We start from the raw sequence: 14,177 nt of genomic DNA on the forward strand, positions 1-14,177 counted from the left end.
CAGCTGCTGGGTCCTGCTTTGGCCCCCCCTTGCTGTGTCCCTGCAGTCACTCGCCTCCCGGCTCACCCCACCTGCCCACATTCCTGGGCCCATCCGCCCCCCCCCGCCCCCCCCCCCCGCGTCCTCCTCTCCGGCTTTCCCACCCTCAGCCGCCCTGGCTGCCTGGCCTGGCCCTGTGCTCCTGACCCCACCCTGCACCCTTAGAACCGCTCTCTGGGTGCCGCCCCTTCCCCAGGTGCCGGCTGAGCCCCTCTCACGTGGTCCAGGGGCTGCTGTGGGAGTGGTCTCAGTGGGCGTGTGGACCCTCTGGCTGGAGTCTTGGATGTGTCCTGTTGTCCTGCACACGGTGCAGACGCCACCCCAGTGGGGCCTCTGCCACGCTCTAGCTCCAGGCCCCTGTGCCTCCTGGCCACCAGCAGTGTTCCTCACCTCCTTTCTGCCTGCCGCGCCCTCTCCTTCCTGCAGGACAGCCCAGCTGTCGCCTCCTCTGGGAAGCCCTCGTGGGCTGTTCCTCGCGGTGTCCTTGATGTCCCTGTCAGTCTGGCTGCAGCGGGGAGCCCAGGGCTAGAGCTAGCATCCAGCGGAGTTCCACGGGGGACACTGTCTTGGCGGCAAGGCTGTTCTGACATCCTTTCCTGTCTGCCTCTCTCAGGGTGCCCAGCGTCTAGAAGGCCGTGGCTGCTGCCTGGTGTCCCCGCCGTGGCTGGCACCAGTGTCAGTGCAATGGAGGCTTCGCACCCATGACCTGACAGCAGGAGCTTTCCCACCTGGCGGCTGGGCTGTCGTTGCTGCCCTTTCTGTGCCTCGTCGCCCATCCCACCTGGCCCCACCCCACTCTCGCCCCAGAACTTCTGCTGTGACCGCTGGTGCCCACTGTGCCCTGCCCTGCCAGGCGGGTCTTGGCGTGGGCAGAAGGTGGCGTGGTTGCAAATCCCGGCTCAAGAACCCCAGAAGTCCGAGGCAGTGGCCCCAGGCCTTCGTCCCCGACCTGGTCCCCTTCTGAACGTGCAGAAGCTACTGAGGCTGGGGTCTCCGGAGCCTCTGGCCTTGCCCTGGTCCCTCCTCCCCTGCCCGTAAGGGTCCTTAAGCCAGAAACCTAGGAGAGCAGGCTCTCCTTCTCTCAGAGCTGGTGCTCAGCCTGGCTCCCAAGGCCTCCTCTGGGCCACTCTGTGCCTCTCCCTGCCACAGCCCTTGGATACGTGGGACCGTGGGCTGCCAAGGCTGGCACCCCACCAGTTCACCTGTATAACGTGGGGGCTGCTGATTCACAGACTGAGTCCAAGGGCAAAGCTTGTCTGCCTTCAGGCACAGCTGAATCCAGGTGCTCAGACTATTTAGTCCAGGCGCCCTGACTCTACACAGCCCCAGGCCTCCTGCTCAGGGCCCCCATTCTAATCATCCTCGCTTGTGGACTCAACATCGCTGAGGGAAGACGTTTTGCCTCTCCATCCTGTCTCCACACTCAGGGCCCTGTCCCCTCTGCTCTCTCCAGCCAAGCTGGTCCAGTGGAGGAGATGAGAAAGGGGAGTGAGGTGTCAGCAGGGCTGGCTGAGGGCTGCCCCAGGGTGGGTTGGTGTGTGTGTGGATGCATACTGTGCAAACGGCCCACAGCTCCCTACACACCCGCGGAGGTGGGGGTACGTGTCTATGTCACAGCCCCACTCTCCACGCTTACCTTGTCCCCGCACACCTGCCCTAATCTGAGTCCCCTTACTGGGGTCTGTAATCCCAGCTGGGACCTCCCTCCCCAGGGATCCTGGAGGTGGAGGAAAACAGAGTGCCTCCTCCCTGGCAAGGTGCAAGGGTTCCGGAAAAACCTCAGGTCTGCAGCTTCCCTGGGCACAGCTCTCTCCAGCTAGCTGCTTGTCGGGGTGGCTTCCCAGTCCCCGATGTACCCTGCTTCCTGATCCCCTCCAACCTTGGGGGTTCAGCTCTCCATTAACAGTCTGGAGCATTGTTTATTTATTGTCCCGACACACAGCTGTCAGCTGAGAAAATGTGTGTCGAATGAATAAGATTGCTGCTCTCCTTTGAGGAGGGTGTCTGCGGTCTGGTCTGCCCAGACCCCTCCCCTAGCTGGTCACGCACTTTGGGGACCACTCTCCCCCATTGTGCCTGTGCCTTGTAGGGGCTGACCCTCCCCTCCTCTCCTCCAGGAGCACCTGCCTGGCCACATGAACGTCTGGCTCACCTCCGGTGAGATGTGTACGGAAAGGGACCCTCACCTTGCGAGGTCTTGAAGGCCAAAGCCACCCCAAACCCATTCTGGTCCCACAGTCCTCTCACCCGTGTGAGGCCGTGCCCTGAGGGGCTCCCCTCGGGCTGACTTGGGGGGCAGACCTGGCCCAGACGTGGGCACGTCGGCTGAGACCCCCCCCCAAGACGGCATGGCCTCCGGGGAGTCACCGCTGACGTGCCCACGGACACCGAGGCGCAGTCAGGATTCCGGACCACCAAACACCTGTACAGCAGTTCATATATTTATTCTTAAGCAAGTTATCAATAAAAAATTTAATACTAAAATGCCTTTACATAGAGTTTGCTGTTCATAAAACCTTTGTGTTTTTTTTGTTTGTTTGTTTTTAGTGTTTACATTGAAAAAAAAATCCAACCATCCTCTTAGTTTACACATTTACAAGAGCCGAGCTCCGCCAGGTCTAACCACGGTTAGAGGGCGGGCCGCAACGCCCACACGCACAGGTAGAGGGACGGAGGGGAGAGTCAGCACAAGGGCCAAGAAAGGGGGCTTGTCCTTCGCTCAGTGCCTGGAATTGAAAAGAGCCTTAGGCTCTAACTTTTGCGGCTGGGCTGTCCCCGCTCAGCACCTTGGCACCGGGCACGTCTTCTCCACTCTGCTTGTCCAGCCACGAGCAGGCCCTCGGGTGCCGCCTCCCAGGTGACCGCCAGGAGTGAAATATTGCACTCGTGCCGAGACAAAGGGGAGAACGGGGCGGGAGAGGTAAGCTGGGGTGCAGCGGACCCCCTCCCTGCCCCTGTACTTCCCATGGAGCCAGGAGTGGGAGGTGGGGCCGGGGTGGTTTCCCAGCCGGAAAGGAAGGGGGCGAGGAGGGGCTGGGTTCGGGTGCCGGACACCCGCCGACATCCCACGTTTCCCGGGGACCTGGGCTGCAGGTCTGTGGTCACACAAAAACTCGTCCTAAGGAACAGTGACTAACTTGGGGGCTTTCCTGGGGCTCCCAGGGGGTGTGGTGGCACACGGGGACACATGGCCCTCCCTATGTTTCCGGGACAAGGGCCGCTGGGCCACGGGTCTGGCTTGCCCTGTTTCTCTTGCCACAGGAGAAGTGAGGGGGTGACAAGTACTCTGAGACTCCTGGGGGGGTGCCGAGGGTCTGGGCCACCCACCTGAGCTGGGTGCAGGGATGAACAGCCCCCCGAGGGTGTGGGTTCGGGCAGGCAGGAGGGACCCGTGCTGGCCCACACCCCAGGCACTAGCCTGCCAACCAGGCCGTCTGCCCTGCCAAGTGGCCACAGAAAAGGTCCCGAAACCCCCCTGTGAGTTGGTGGGGGCTGGTCCCTTCCCTGCTCTGAGTGGAGGCTGGGCAAACTGGCCATCACAACGGAAATCAAAAATAACTTGGGATATTCAGGAAATAAAATCAAAACATCATTTTTTCGTATTGATACTTTAAAATATTTGTTCATATTTGTTTTGTTTTAAACAGAGGTAAGATACATATATGGCTGCTGTCACAATCCCGGGCTGGGGGGACCAGCTGATCCTGGTTTTTATTTTAGCCTCTGGAACCGCTTCTCTCCCCACGGACCCTCATGTCCACACCGTCGACCCCCCCCCACTCCCCCACACCCCGCCACGCTTCTCCTAGTAGGTGGATCAAGAGGGAATAAACACCAGTGTGACTCCATCTCACACGGTCCCACGATCAGCACCGTGACCGAGGGTCCCGTCCACCCTCCTGTGACCGCCCCCACCCCAGCCGCTTCTGTTGCCACAGACGCCCCTGTCAGAACTCAGCTAGGCTGAGCAAAACAGTGCATTTTCAACGAAAACCCCCAGAACAAAGCCTACACGCACACGCACACACACGCACACACACGCACACACACGCATGCACATACACCCTCGTCACGCGTGTGGGGAAAAAATCCTTTTCCACTATTTTTTCCATAAAACTTCCCGCAGAAATACAATATTTACATAGAGGAATAAATAGACGACACACCTGATTTCTGCTTTCCCTGGTGGGAGACAGTCGGAGGTATAGGGAAAATATGGCTTGGATTCTAATCTCTCGGGAACTGCCGACGGGACGCGCAGCGCGGGTCGCCGGCAGAGCAGGACGACTTCCCGGGGAAAGGAATGCGAAGCCTGGGCCTTGCCTGGGTGGGTTTTGCATATTTGCTGACTCGCCGCTCGCTCCCCGCGGCAGGGGGGCGGCCTCGAACCCCGCCCCGCTCGGCCAGGCTCAGCACAGGATGGGCGCTCCGTCGGCCGCCACCAGGCGCCCCGTGGTGGGGTCATACGTGCCCGCCAGGTAGTAGAGGTCCCGCCGGTCCTGGCACTTCCGGCTCCGCGTCATCTGCTCGTACTGCTCCCGTCCCACGACCTGGCACTTGTGGGAGATGGTCTGCACATCGTTCTCGTCCTCATGGCACGACTGGTACAGCGCGTTCTGTCGGGGGAGGGGCAGGAGCTGGGCGGGGCCTTGGCAGGGAAGCCCCAGCCGTCTGGGACCCGCCTCTCGTTCTGGGAGGTTGGCATCAGCCTTGGAGCCCTGGCCCCGACCCTCTGGGTCCTGACAGAGCCAGAGAAATGCTCCTTTCTGCGCCCTCTGCAAACTGGGGTTCTTCCCGGGGAAGAGCAGACAGGGTGCTGGAGGCCTTCTCTGTGTGGGGTCTGCACGGGGGGGGGGGGGGGGGGGGGGGGGGGCAGGGAGGGGCGGCTGCGGATGGGGCCTGCTCGGCGCTGCGTTGCTACGTGCCCCCCCCAAGGTGAAACCACCCCCTCTTTCACAGGGAGCCATGGAGGCACAGCCAGGGAGGGACCCCAGTGACCTGTCTCCAGCGCCTCAGCCCTCAGGGCGGAGACCTCAAGGTGTGGGGGACGGGGAGGGGTGTTCACGGGTGGGACTACTCCTCTTGTTCTGGCTGCTGCCCCGGCCACCTCCGGTGTCCCACCCCCACCTGCCCCAGGCCCCCGACCTGTCACAGGCTCCCCCCCCCCCCCCCCCCCGCCCCAGGCCCCTCACGTGTTGCGGGTTCCCACCGCCCATGCTACCTCAGGTCTCACCTTCCCGTCGCTCTGCCGCTTCCCCAGCTTGGTCTCCTCCGGGTGGTAGAACCACTTGACCTTCACCACCATGTTGCTGCCCCAGGACTCCCACATGCTCTCAATGCGGCCGATGTAGGGCAGGTTGGGCCGCCCAGCCGACAGGAAGACGGCACAGTCCCCGATGCGCAGCGTCTCCTTGCCCCGGACGATGGCCTTGTAGAACAGCTTCCTGGCTTTCCCCTTCATGCCCCGCCTCTGCAGGGGAGACAGCCAGAGGCAGAGGGCAATGAGGGGGCCCGGGGCTCTTGGGCAGGCGGCAGCCGGGAGGTGCAGGAGAGGGAATGATAGAGAGGGACCGACGGCAGGACGCAGGAGGGACGGACGGCACTTCTCGTGCACAAGTGCGCGTGCACGGACGCCTTCGAGGGCTGCTCAGGGCGCTACAGTAGGGGAGGGGGGCCACACCTGCCCCCGCCCTGCACCCTGGGTCATGACCTCAACGTCAGGACTGACTGAGAAGGAACGCTGGACCTGAAGGTTTGGAAGGGAAGAAGCCACGAGGTGTCCACTGCCGTGTGGTTCCCGGGGGCAGAAAGCCACGAACAACTGCGCGTCCGCCCACAGAGCGCGGGCACAGACGGCCGTGTGCGCGCAGCGGGGCAGGCCCCTCGCAGCCCTCCCAAGGCCGGGGCGTTGCGCACGGACCTCCGCACGGGAAACCGGACCCCGGGTACACGCCCTGCGGCTCGCACGGCGGAGGCGGGGACTCGGAGGGGACAAGGCGGCTGTCTGCCCGGTCCCGTCTGGCGGGACCAGGCGGGAGCATTCCTTCTCCCCCAAGTCTACTTTTGTTTTTTTTAGTTGAAACGAACAGAAAAACCCCAAGCAGAGAGAGAGGGTGCACGCTGGCGTCCTGGGCGGCAGGGCTCCTCCCCGGACGCGGACGCAGACGCGGGCCCACCTACCTGCGTGGGGTTCCCCGACCACTTCCAGAGCTGCCGGGCGGGCAGGAAGGCCGAGATCTTTGGCCGGTTTTCCACGGAGGGCAGCCGCTGCCTCCGCGAAAGCTCTTTGGCTTTGGAGAAGCTCAGAGCCTCCTTGCGCTTGAGTTTGGACTTGGCGCCGCCGGGACCCGCGCCCGCGCCCCCGCCGGCCCCCGCAGCCCTGGCCAGGAAGCAGCGCTGCGCGTGCGAGTGCGGCCCACCCCCCTTGGAGCGCAGGGCCTCGGGCTGGGCCAGGAGGGCGGGCACGGGGTGCGTGAGGCAGGTCTGCAGCAGCAAGGCCGGGTCCTCCTCGTCGGAGCTGTAGGACGAGCCCTCGTCGTCCGAGGAGCAGAGGCTGGAGGTGGACAGGGAGCCCGAGGACGAGGAGGTGGACGAGCCCGAGGACGAGGAGGACACGGACAGGCGGGCGAGGAAGCGGGACGCCACGCCGGGGGCCAGCCCGGGCCCGTCCTCCTCATCGTCCGAGTAGGAGCTGTGACAGTCGCTGTCGCAAGGCAGCGGGAACTCGGCCTGGCCCGCGAACTTGCGCAGCGCCAGCCCCATGGGCAGAGCGTGCACGGGTGCCCGGCCCTTCCTGTCCTTGGCCACCAGGGCCGGGTGCGCGTAGCTGGGGCTGGGCAGGGGCCGCCCCAGCTTGGGCCCAGGGTCCTTGTCGCCCACGAGCAGCGCCTTGCAGTTCTTGTTCTTGGGGGAGGTCACGCCCTCGTGGTCCAGCTTGACCAGGAACTCGCCGCCCGCCCGCCGCCGCGCGCCCTTCTCGGCCTCCGCGCGCTCGGCCTTCTTGGCCCGCAGCAGCTTGTGGGCGCCCCCGGGCAGCCCCGGCCCGGCCCCGCCGACAAAGGGCGCATAGGCGCTGGCCAGGCTGCTGAAGGAGTCGGCGCGGAAGCCGTTGCCAAACACGGGCGCCGCCACGCTGTGCACGGGGAACAGCGCCTCGCGGGCCCGCAGCTTCTTGGTGCTGCCGTTGAGCTGGAAGAGGTTGTGCAGCGCGGCCGGCCCCTTGCCGCCCGCCGCCGCCTTCCGCTTCGTCTGGGCCATGGCCGACCAGCTCAGCAGCGGGCTGCCCCGGCGGCCCAGGAAGTGGTCTGAGGCCCCTGCAGGCGGCTTGGCACCTGACGCGAGGAGCTCGGCTTTGCCTGCGGGGAGGCCAGCTAGAGTCAGAGGTGCCGCCCCCCTCGGGGCCCCCCACCCCCCGAGGTGCTTCTCCGCAGGCCCGTGGGTACCAGCTTTGTCTTTGCTGGCAGGCTTCTTCCCGGGGGTCTTCGAGGCTTCAGGGCCCTCGTGCGCCTTGGGGGATAGGCTGGGGGCGGTGGCCTCGCTGGGTGGGGGGGCCTCGAAGGAAGCTTTCTTGGTCCTCCGGCAGCTGCTGGACACCAGCAGGGCGGGCGAGGGCTCCGTGCCTGCAGAGTGGACGCTTGGCCTTAGCACTGCAGCCCGGGGTGGCCCAGCCTGCCTCCAGCCCTCGGGGCAGCAAGGGGCCCCACCCTCCCCACCCGGCCCCGGGGCTCACACTGGATTTTGAAGTCCGGAGGCAGCAGCCTGATGTTGGAGACGGCGATGTGGCCAGTGTCCCCGTCATCAAACTCCACGACCACGGAGTCCAGATCCTCCTCTTCGTCACTGCAGGTGCCTGGGGATGAGGCCCACCTGAGCCCATGGCCCCCTCTCAGGGTCCATGCGGCCCTCCCCGGCGGCCAGGTGGCCGGGACAGGAGGATGACAGGATGGGCTCCTGGCACCTCACAAATGACACTGGGAGAATTCTGTCCCCTGATCACGCTCGACCTTGGAGCTGCCACAGCCGCCAGGAAACAGACGGCCTCCCCCTCGGCCTCCTGCAGCTCGGCTGGAACAACACCGCCCTCCGTCTCCCCCTCCCTGGGGCGCACACTCAGGGACTCAGGGCCCTGACCTCCCCCCAGCCTCACACCAACTCACCCACCTGACAGACCGGGGGGCTCCACAGCCCTGCTGGGGGGTGGTCAGGAGGATTCACCCCGGGGAGCTGGTGCCCACATTACCAGTTCACGATAGGGGCTCTGGGTCTCTTCCCTGGCGGGCCACGTGGACAGCCAGAGCCGCCCACGCTGTCCCCACCCCCTGCAACCCCTCGTCTTCTCCTGGTGCCCAGGGAGCTGGTCCCATTGCCGGCTCTATCTGCTCCCCTCTGGCCTGGGAACAGGGCTAGCAGAGGCCCTCCCATCCGCTGGCGGCCTCGACGGGGGTCTTCGGCGTGGCTCACCTCGGACCACGTTGCCCGGATACAGACAACGGGACTTCTGGCTCCAGTAGGCGCAGACCCTCGTGCCTGGCGGGAGGTAGCGGCTGGACTGCGGCCGGACGTCCAGAACCTGGGGGCCGGCGGGGGCGGGGGGCAGGCTGTGAGCGGGCGGCCGGGCCCCCCTCCCGGGGTGAGCGGGCCGCGCGGGGCCGTCCCCTCACCGCCTCCTGCAGCAGCTGCTCCAGCGAGTAGATCCTCTGCCGGTTGCCTCTCTCACCCTCGATGACGATGCTGTAGCTGCGGGCAAGGCGGAGCGTGAGGGGCCCGCCGCCCGCCGTCGTCCCTACCCCCCGCCGCCCGCCGTCCCCCCCCCCCCCCCCGCCGCCCACGCCCGGCCTCACATGTCGGGGGGCTGCAGGGTCCTGACGCTGCCCGCGTACAGCAGACTGTCCTCCTTGGGGATGAGCACGGGCAGCCCGTCCTGCAGGTCCTCCTTGTGGATGGTGCACGAGCGCGCTGAGGGCACAGGGTGTCAGCGCTTGCCCCGCCCCTGCCTGCCGCCGCCGCTACCTCCCGGGCGCCCAGGGCCACTCACCCAGCGCGGTGCTCTGCTCGGCGCTCAGAGGACCGCTGGCCGTGGCTGGCTCCTCCTCCGCTTCCTCCTCCTCTTCCTCCTCAAAGCTGCCGTTGTCGTCAAATGCAAAATCGTCCTCCACAGCAAAGCTCTCCAGCAGCCGACTCACGGCCCGGCCCTTGCCCTGGGGGGCCAGAGGGGTCAACTCCCTCCGGAGGTGGGGGTGGGAGAGGTCTGCACCCTGGCAGGGCCCCCGGGGGGTGGGGACGCTACCTGCTTCCCGACGGCCTTGCTTTTCACCTTGCCCACCTTCCTGCCCTTCCCCAGGATGGCCTTGGCGTTGCGTGGCGACAGGGCGATGGACAGCGCCCCGTTCTTCCGCTGTTGGGTGGGGGGACCGAGGTGAGGGTGGCACCAGCCTCCTGGCTCACAGCCAGCCCAGCGTGTGGTGCCGGCTGACCCCGAGTGTGAGTCCGAGTGTGAGCCCAGCGTGTAGTGCCGGCTGACCCCGAGTGTGACCCTGAGTGTGACCCCGAGTGTGAGCCCAGCGTGTAGTGCCGGCTGACCCCGAGTGTGACCCTGAGTGTGACCCCGAGTGTGAGCGCAGCGTGTGGTGCTCGCCGACCCCGAGTGTGAGTGCAGGGGTGTGGTGTGCACTGCCCCGCGGCAGGCCGTAGTGAGCAGGGAGGGAGAGTGGGGTGAGGGCTCCCTGGGCATCTGTGCCCACCCGCCGAGCCCAGCCCCGCTGGGTGCCCAGGAGCCTGCGGCGCCCGCTGGGCCTCACCCGCAGTCCCGGCTGGAGGACGGTGCTCTTGCGTGTGGCTCTTTTGAGACGCTCGCTGGCCAGCTTGCTGCCCTCCTCACGGCAGGTGAAGGCCCGGGCGGGGCTGAAGAGGGTGTCCCTGCTGGGGGTGGCCCCTGGGTCTGCTCGCAGGCTGCCTTTGGCCTTGCCCTTGGCTTTCTTTTTGCCTGGTGCGCCCGGGGGCCTGCGCCCTGGGGCCCGCTCCAGCTTGGTGCCCACCTTGGCCTTCACTGTGCGCCTCTTGACCTTGACCTCGCTCTCTGGGCTGGACAGGCGGCAGGCCCCTGTGGGGGGAAGGTGGCTGTCACAGGGGTCCCCAATGCTGGGACCCTCACCACCAGGCTGACCTCTGGCCCACCCTTGCCTCTGGTTACCTAGCAAGCCCTGCCTCTCCTTCTTCTTCTTGGCCTTCTGGTTGGCCTCCATCTTGACCACGGAAGAGGGTGAGGGCCCCAGCACGGCCACGCTGGCCCCAGTGTGCAGCGCCAGCCCGGGCTCCTTGGGGGGTGCCTCTGTCCCCAAGAACCTCTCGCAGTTCTCACTGTCATAGCCACTGCCTGGGGGACGCAGAGGGTCCAGATGACTGGGGGTTGGAGCAGCACCACGTTGGGGAGGGGCCGGGGTGCCGATCGTCAGTGCGCATGTAGCGATGTTGGGGGGCTATGAGGGGGGCCCTGTCACGGTCGCCCTTGGGGCTACTTTAGGGGGCAGGGACCCGGGCCAGGCATCCAGGTGACGAGGTTTGCTACAGGATGGGGAGGGGAAGGAGCCCTCTCTGACCTTCCTCTCCCTGCCTCTGTTTTCTTTTCTTACACCCCGGGCAGCAGGGTGCCCACCTTGCAGGCCTGGGGATCCCCCTCCCCAGGGCAGCCCCTTCCCCTTACTGCCCTCCTGCTTCCTGCTTCCTCTTCCCCTCCCTTTGTTCTTTCTCAGGCGAAAACTTGGTGGGGATGGGCAAGGCCTGGTGGGGAGGAAGCATCTATTTTCCCAGGCGCCTGTTTCTGGACGTGCGGGTTTGCTGGGGGCCAGATAACCTTTCAGGTCAGGCCGCCAGACGCTGCAGGAAAGCAGCCCCCAACGGGCAGAAGGGCTATTTTTAGCCCCCTTTCCAGGATGTGTCCAGGGGCCTCCTCCTTCCGCGTGGCCCCACAGAGAGCCACTGGGCTCAGCCTCGGGACAGGGGCTCCTTCCCCAGCAGCCACAGTGGGGCCAGCACCCTCCAGGAGCCCTGACCTGGCTCAGCCCATCGCCTTCTCCCCAGACCCCGAGGAACCACGGCTGAGGTCCAGGCTGTGGCGGTCACACCAACGACTTGCCTGCCTTCTGTGCCGTGGCCACCGCTGCCTGGGCCGGGAACTTGGGGGTCTCCCTGCCGCCGCCGCTGTCCTCGTGCCGGGCTGCCCCAGGCACCTTGGTGCTCTTGGCTCGGGACAGCTTCTTCCGGATGCGCCCCCCTGGGGCGGCCTCCTTGCGCCTGAAGGGGCCGAGGCCAGCAGGCAGCCCCTTGTTCTTGACCTTTGGCTTCAGCTGGGCCACCTGGTGGGCCATGGCGGATGCCAGCTCGCCCTGTCCACTGCTCTTCTTGCACCGAACCTTGTCCTGTGAACGGGCAGGAAGGAGCTGCCCTCGTCAGGGCCCCCACCCCCAGCCACGGCCCTGCCGCCGTCAGCCTGCCCTCTGCCAATGTCGGCTCACAGTGGCACTTCCTCGGGTCCTGTCCTCTGAAGGGGCCAAGGGGGCTCCTGGCCCTGCGACACGGGCTTGCCCATTGGCACCTACCCTTGTGCCTGTCCCCTCCCCCACTCCACAGCACCCCCAGACTGCCCACCCGACTCAGGCTCGGGGGAGGGAGAGCACGGGCCCAGGGGTCTGTTCTGGGAGGGACCGGCGAAGTGACAACACGCCCAGCCCCGCCTCTCACCTGTCCCTCCCAGGACCCTGCAGTGGGAGGCTGGGGCAGGATGTGCCCCGCGCTCGGAGGCAGGGTCCACTGGCGGTGAGAAAGCTTGCCCCGAGGGAGGCCACCACTATGCAAGGGGGTGCAGCCGGCACTGCCCACAGCACGGGCCCCCACTACTGAAGAGCCTTTCTGGAACCCAGAATACCACGCGTTCTTTTTCTCCCTGCTGGAGCATGCTGGGGTGGGGGTGCGTCCCAGCCCCAGCCACACCTGCGGGCTTGGGGGCCTCCCTCTGCCGCGAGCTACCCGGAGCTCACCGGGCCTTGGTTTCCTCATCTGGGCAGGGGGATCCCAGCTGGGGGCTGGCCCGGGGCAGGTGTGTGGCCTGCTGCTGCCTGCCCGACACCCTGAGCCCCCGAGCCCAGGGCGAGGCTGCTGTAGTGCTCACCGCAGAGGCTGGCTGCAGGCCCACATAGACGCCGGTCTCCAGTCGGTTCCGCTTCTTCGCGGGCTCGTCGCCACCCCGCAGCTCAGCACACAGCAGGGTCAGGCTGGACCGCACCGTCCTGGGGGCATAGGGGCGCAGGTGGGCACGGGCCAGATGCAAACAGACCTCAGCACCTGGGCCCCGTCCCCCCGAGGGCCTCTGTGGTGGCAGCCAAGGGACCCTGCCCCCTCGTGTGGGCTCTGCTGCTTTCCTGGACAAGGCTGTGTTCCTGTGCCAGGCTCCTCAGAGAACACACATGGCTGCTGGATGGCCCAGGGGGCCGAGCCTGTGCTGAGCACCCCTACCCTGCGCTCGGCACCTGCTTCCCAGCCAGGGCCTCTGCTCGCTGACCAGGGAGGGGCAGCCCAAAGCTCAGGAGCCAGGGCTATGTGGCCAGCTGGACCACTACGTGACTGAGCTGTGGCCTCAGTCTTCACACCTGGAGAACGGGGACGGTAACTACTGTGGCTCTCCGCAAGGCTGGGGTGGGGCCACGCGGGTCCCAGGCTGGCCCTCAGTGAGTGCAAGGCCAGCTGCCCCAGAGTTAGGAACAGAGAGGGTGCTAGAGAGGCTCCTGAGAGTGGGGTCCCCTCCCTCCAGCTCTGCTGCTGCCAGGAAGAGGACGGGGCACAGTGGCCAGAGAAACTCAGGTCCAGGCTCTGCCTCCCGGCCTCCAGGGACCCCCAACTGCTGGGCTCACACCCCTGTCCTTAATTCCAGGTCTGGAGGGAGGGGAACCCGCACTCCAAGGACCATGTCCCAGATGAGGTCTGGGATGCTGCTGACACCAAGTCTCAGTGTCCCCGTGCCCCACAGTTATGGGGCCGAGAGCTTGGCTGCTTGTGGGGCTGGGGGCTGGGCCTGTCACCTGCCCTGTCCCCCACTCACACAGGGTTAATGGAAATGAGTCACAGTTAGAGGCTGAGGGTCCTGGCTTTGGGGGGCCAAGAGAGGGGGCCAGGCAGGAAGCTGGCTATGCAGTGATGCCGCCCCCATCCCCCAAACTTCCACTTCCTGCCGGGTTCCCACTGCTGGCAAACACTGCAGGGCAAGGCCTCGCAAGGGGATGGAGCGAGGGTAGAAGTCCAAGATTCAGGCGGGAGCCCCGATCCTTGGGAAGGGAGGTCCTGGACTCCGTGCCCTTCCTTGTCCTGAGGCGGCTACCCACTAGCCAGGGTCCGGCTTCGTGGGTCAGCAGAGAAAGTGGCCGCAGTGGAAGGACCAGGACGAGGCTTCCAGGGCTGGGGGCTCTGTGCCACATGGGCCCGGGGAAGCGTGGGGCGGCCTCGCCAGGACTCCCTGACAGGCCACCGGCCAGACCCTGGCCTCAGTGGGCTCCGCCTTGGCCAGCAGCCCCGATGGCCTTGGCTGGTTTACAAAGGGGAACCCTGGGGGTCCCCTGCTGGGTGGCACCTGGGCGGGGGGAGGGGCGGCTGGGGGGGGCCTCTCCCAGTCACCACCCACAGGAGGGGCTAACTCCCCCTCCCTGTAACCTTTTCTGCATTTGCTAATGTTTTGTGACATAAAGCCCTGAGATTAATTTTTTGCCTCTGTCTTAATTGAAGAAACCATTTAGTGCCGATTTAACTATTATTACCAAATCATCAGGATTGATGCAGTGAGCACACGCGCTCGCCAATAGCGTTTGCAGGAGCTCGTTGGATTTATGCAAATGGCTCTGCCGGGAGAGGCAATTTGTAGCCGAGAAGGACAATTACGCCAGCCGGGAGCGCGCCAGTGAGGGCGCCGGGCGGTAATGGATAATCACACGACGCCGGGAGCGTGGGCCACGCCACAGCGTGACCGACGGTGTCAGACGGTGCGGATAAAGTGGCTGTTGGGAGGGCCGATTCCACGGCCAGGTGTGCGGACCTGGTGTAGCCATGCCCCCGGCCCGCAGTGGCTTCTGAGGAAACAGCGAGCCTCAAGCATCTGG

General features: G+C 65.7%; 1 protein-coding gene across 2 annotated transcripts in view; it reads right to left on the reverse strand.

The window, feature by feature from the left end:
* Positions 1-2,458: 2,458 nt before the first annotated feature.
* The window catches only part of BAHCC1 (BAH domain and coiled-coil containing 1), a 62,733-nt gene continuing 51,014 nt past the window's right edge, over positions 2,459-14,177 (reverse strand). For both annotated transcript variants that reach the window (XM_087854004.1, XM_087854003.1), the window contains exons 15-28: positions 12,203-12,320; positions 11,167-11,453; positions 10,229-10,407; positions 9,837-10,138; positions 9,326-9,433; positions 9,074-9,236; positions 8,880-8,994; positions 8,700-8,775; positions 8,500-8,608; positions 7,769-7,888; positions 7,482-7,658; positions 6,220-7,394; positions 5,273-5,509; positions 2,459-4,655 (exon numbers count right to left, since the gene is read on the reverse strand). In XM_087854004.1, coding sequence (XP_087710130.1) covers positions 4,449-4,655; positions 5,273-5,509; positions 6,220-7,394; positions 7,482-7,658; positions 7,769-7,888; positions 8,500-8,608; positions 8,700-8,775; positions 8,880-8,994; positions 9,074-9,236; positions 9,326-9,433; positions 9,837-10,138; positions 10,229-10,407; positions 11,167-11,453; positions 12,203-12,320 — 3,373 coding nt within the window. In that variant the 3' untranslated portion in view covers positions 2,459-4,448. The remainder of the gene's footprint in view (positions 4,656-5,272; positions 5,510-6,219; positions 7,395-7,481; positions 7,659-7,768; positions 7,889-8,499; positions 8,609-8,699; positions 8,776-8,879; positions 8,995-9,073; positions 9,237-9,325; positions 9,434-9,836; positions 10,139-10,228; positions 10,408-11,166; positions 11,454-12,202; positions 12,321-14,177) is intronic.

The sequence above is a fragment of the Ursus americanus genome, chromosome 23 (genome assembly GCF_024610735.1).
Source record: "Ursus americanus isolate L20-20 chromosome 23, mUrsAme1.1.p, whole genome shotgun sequence".
Taxonomy (NCBI): Eukaryota; Metazoa; Chordata; class Mammalia; order Carnivora; family Ursidae; genus Ursus; species Ursus americanus.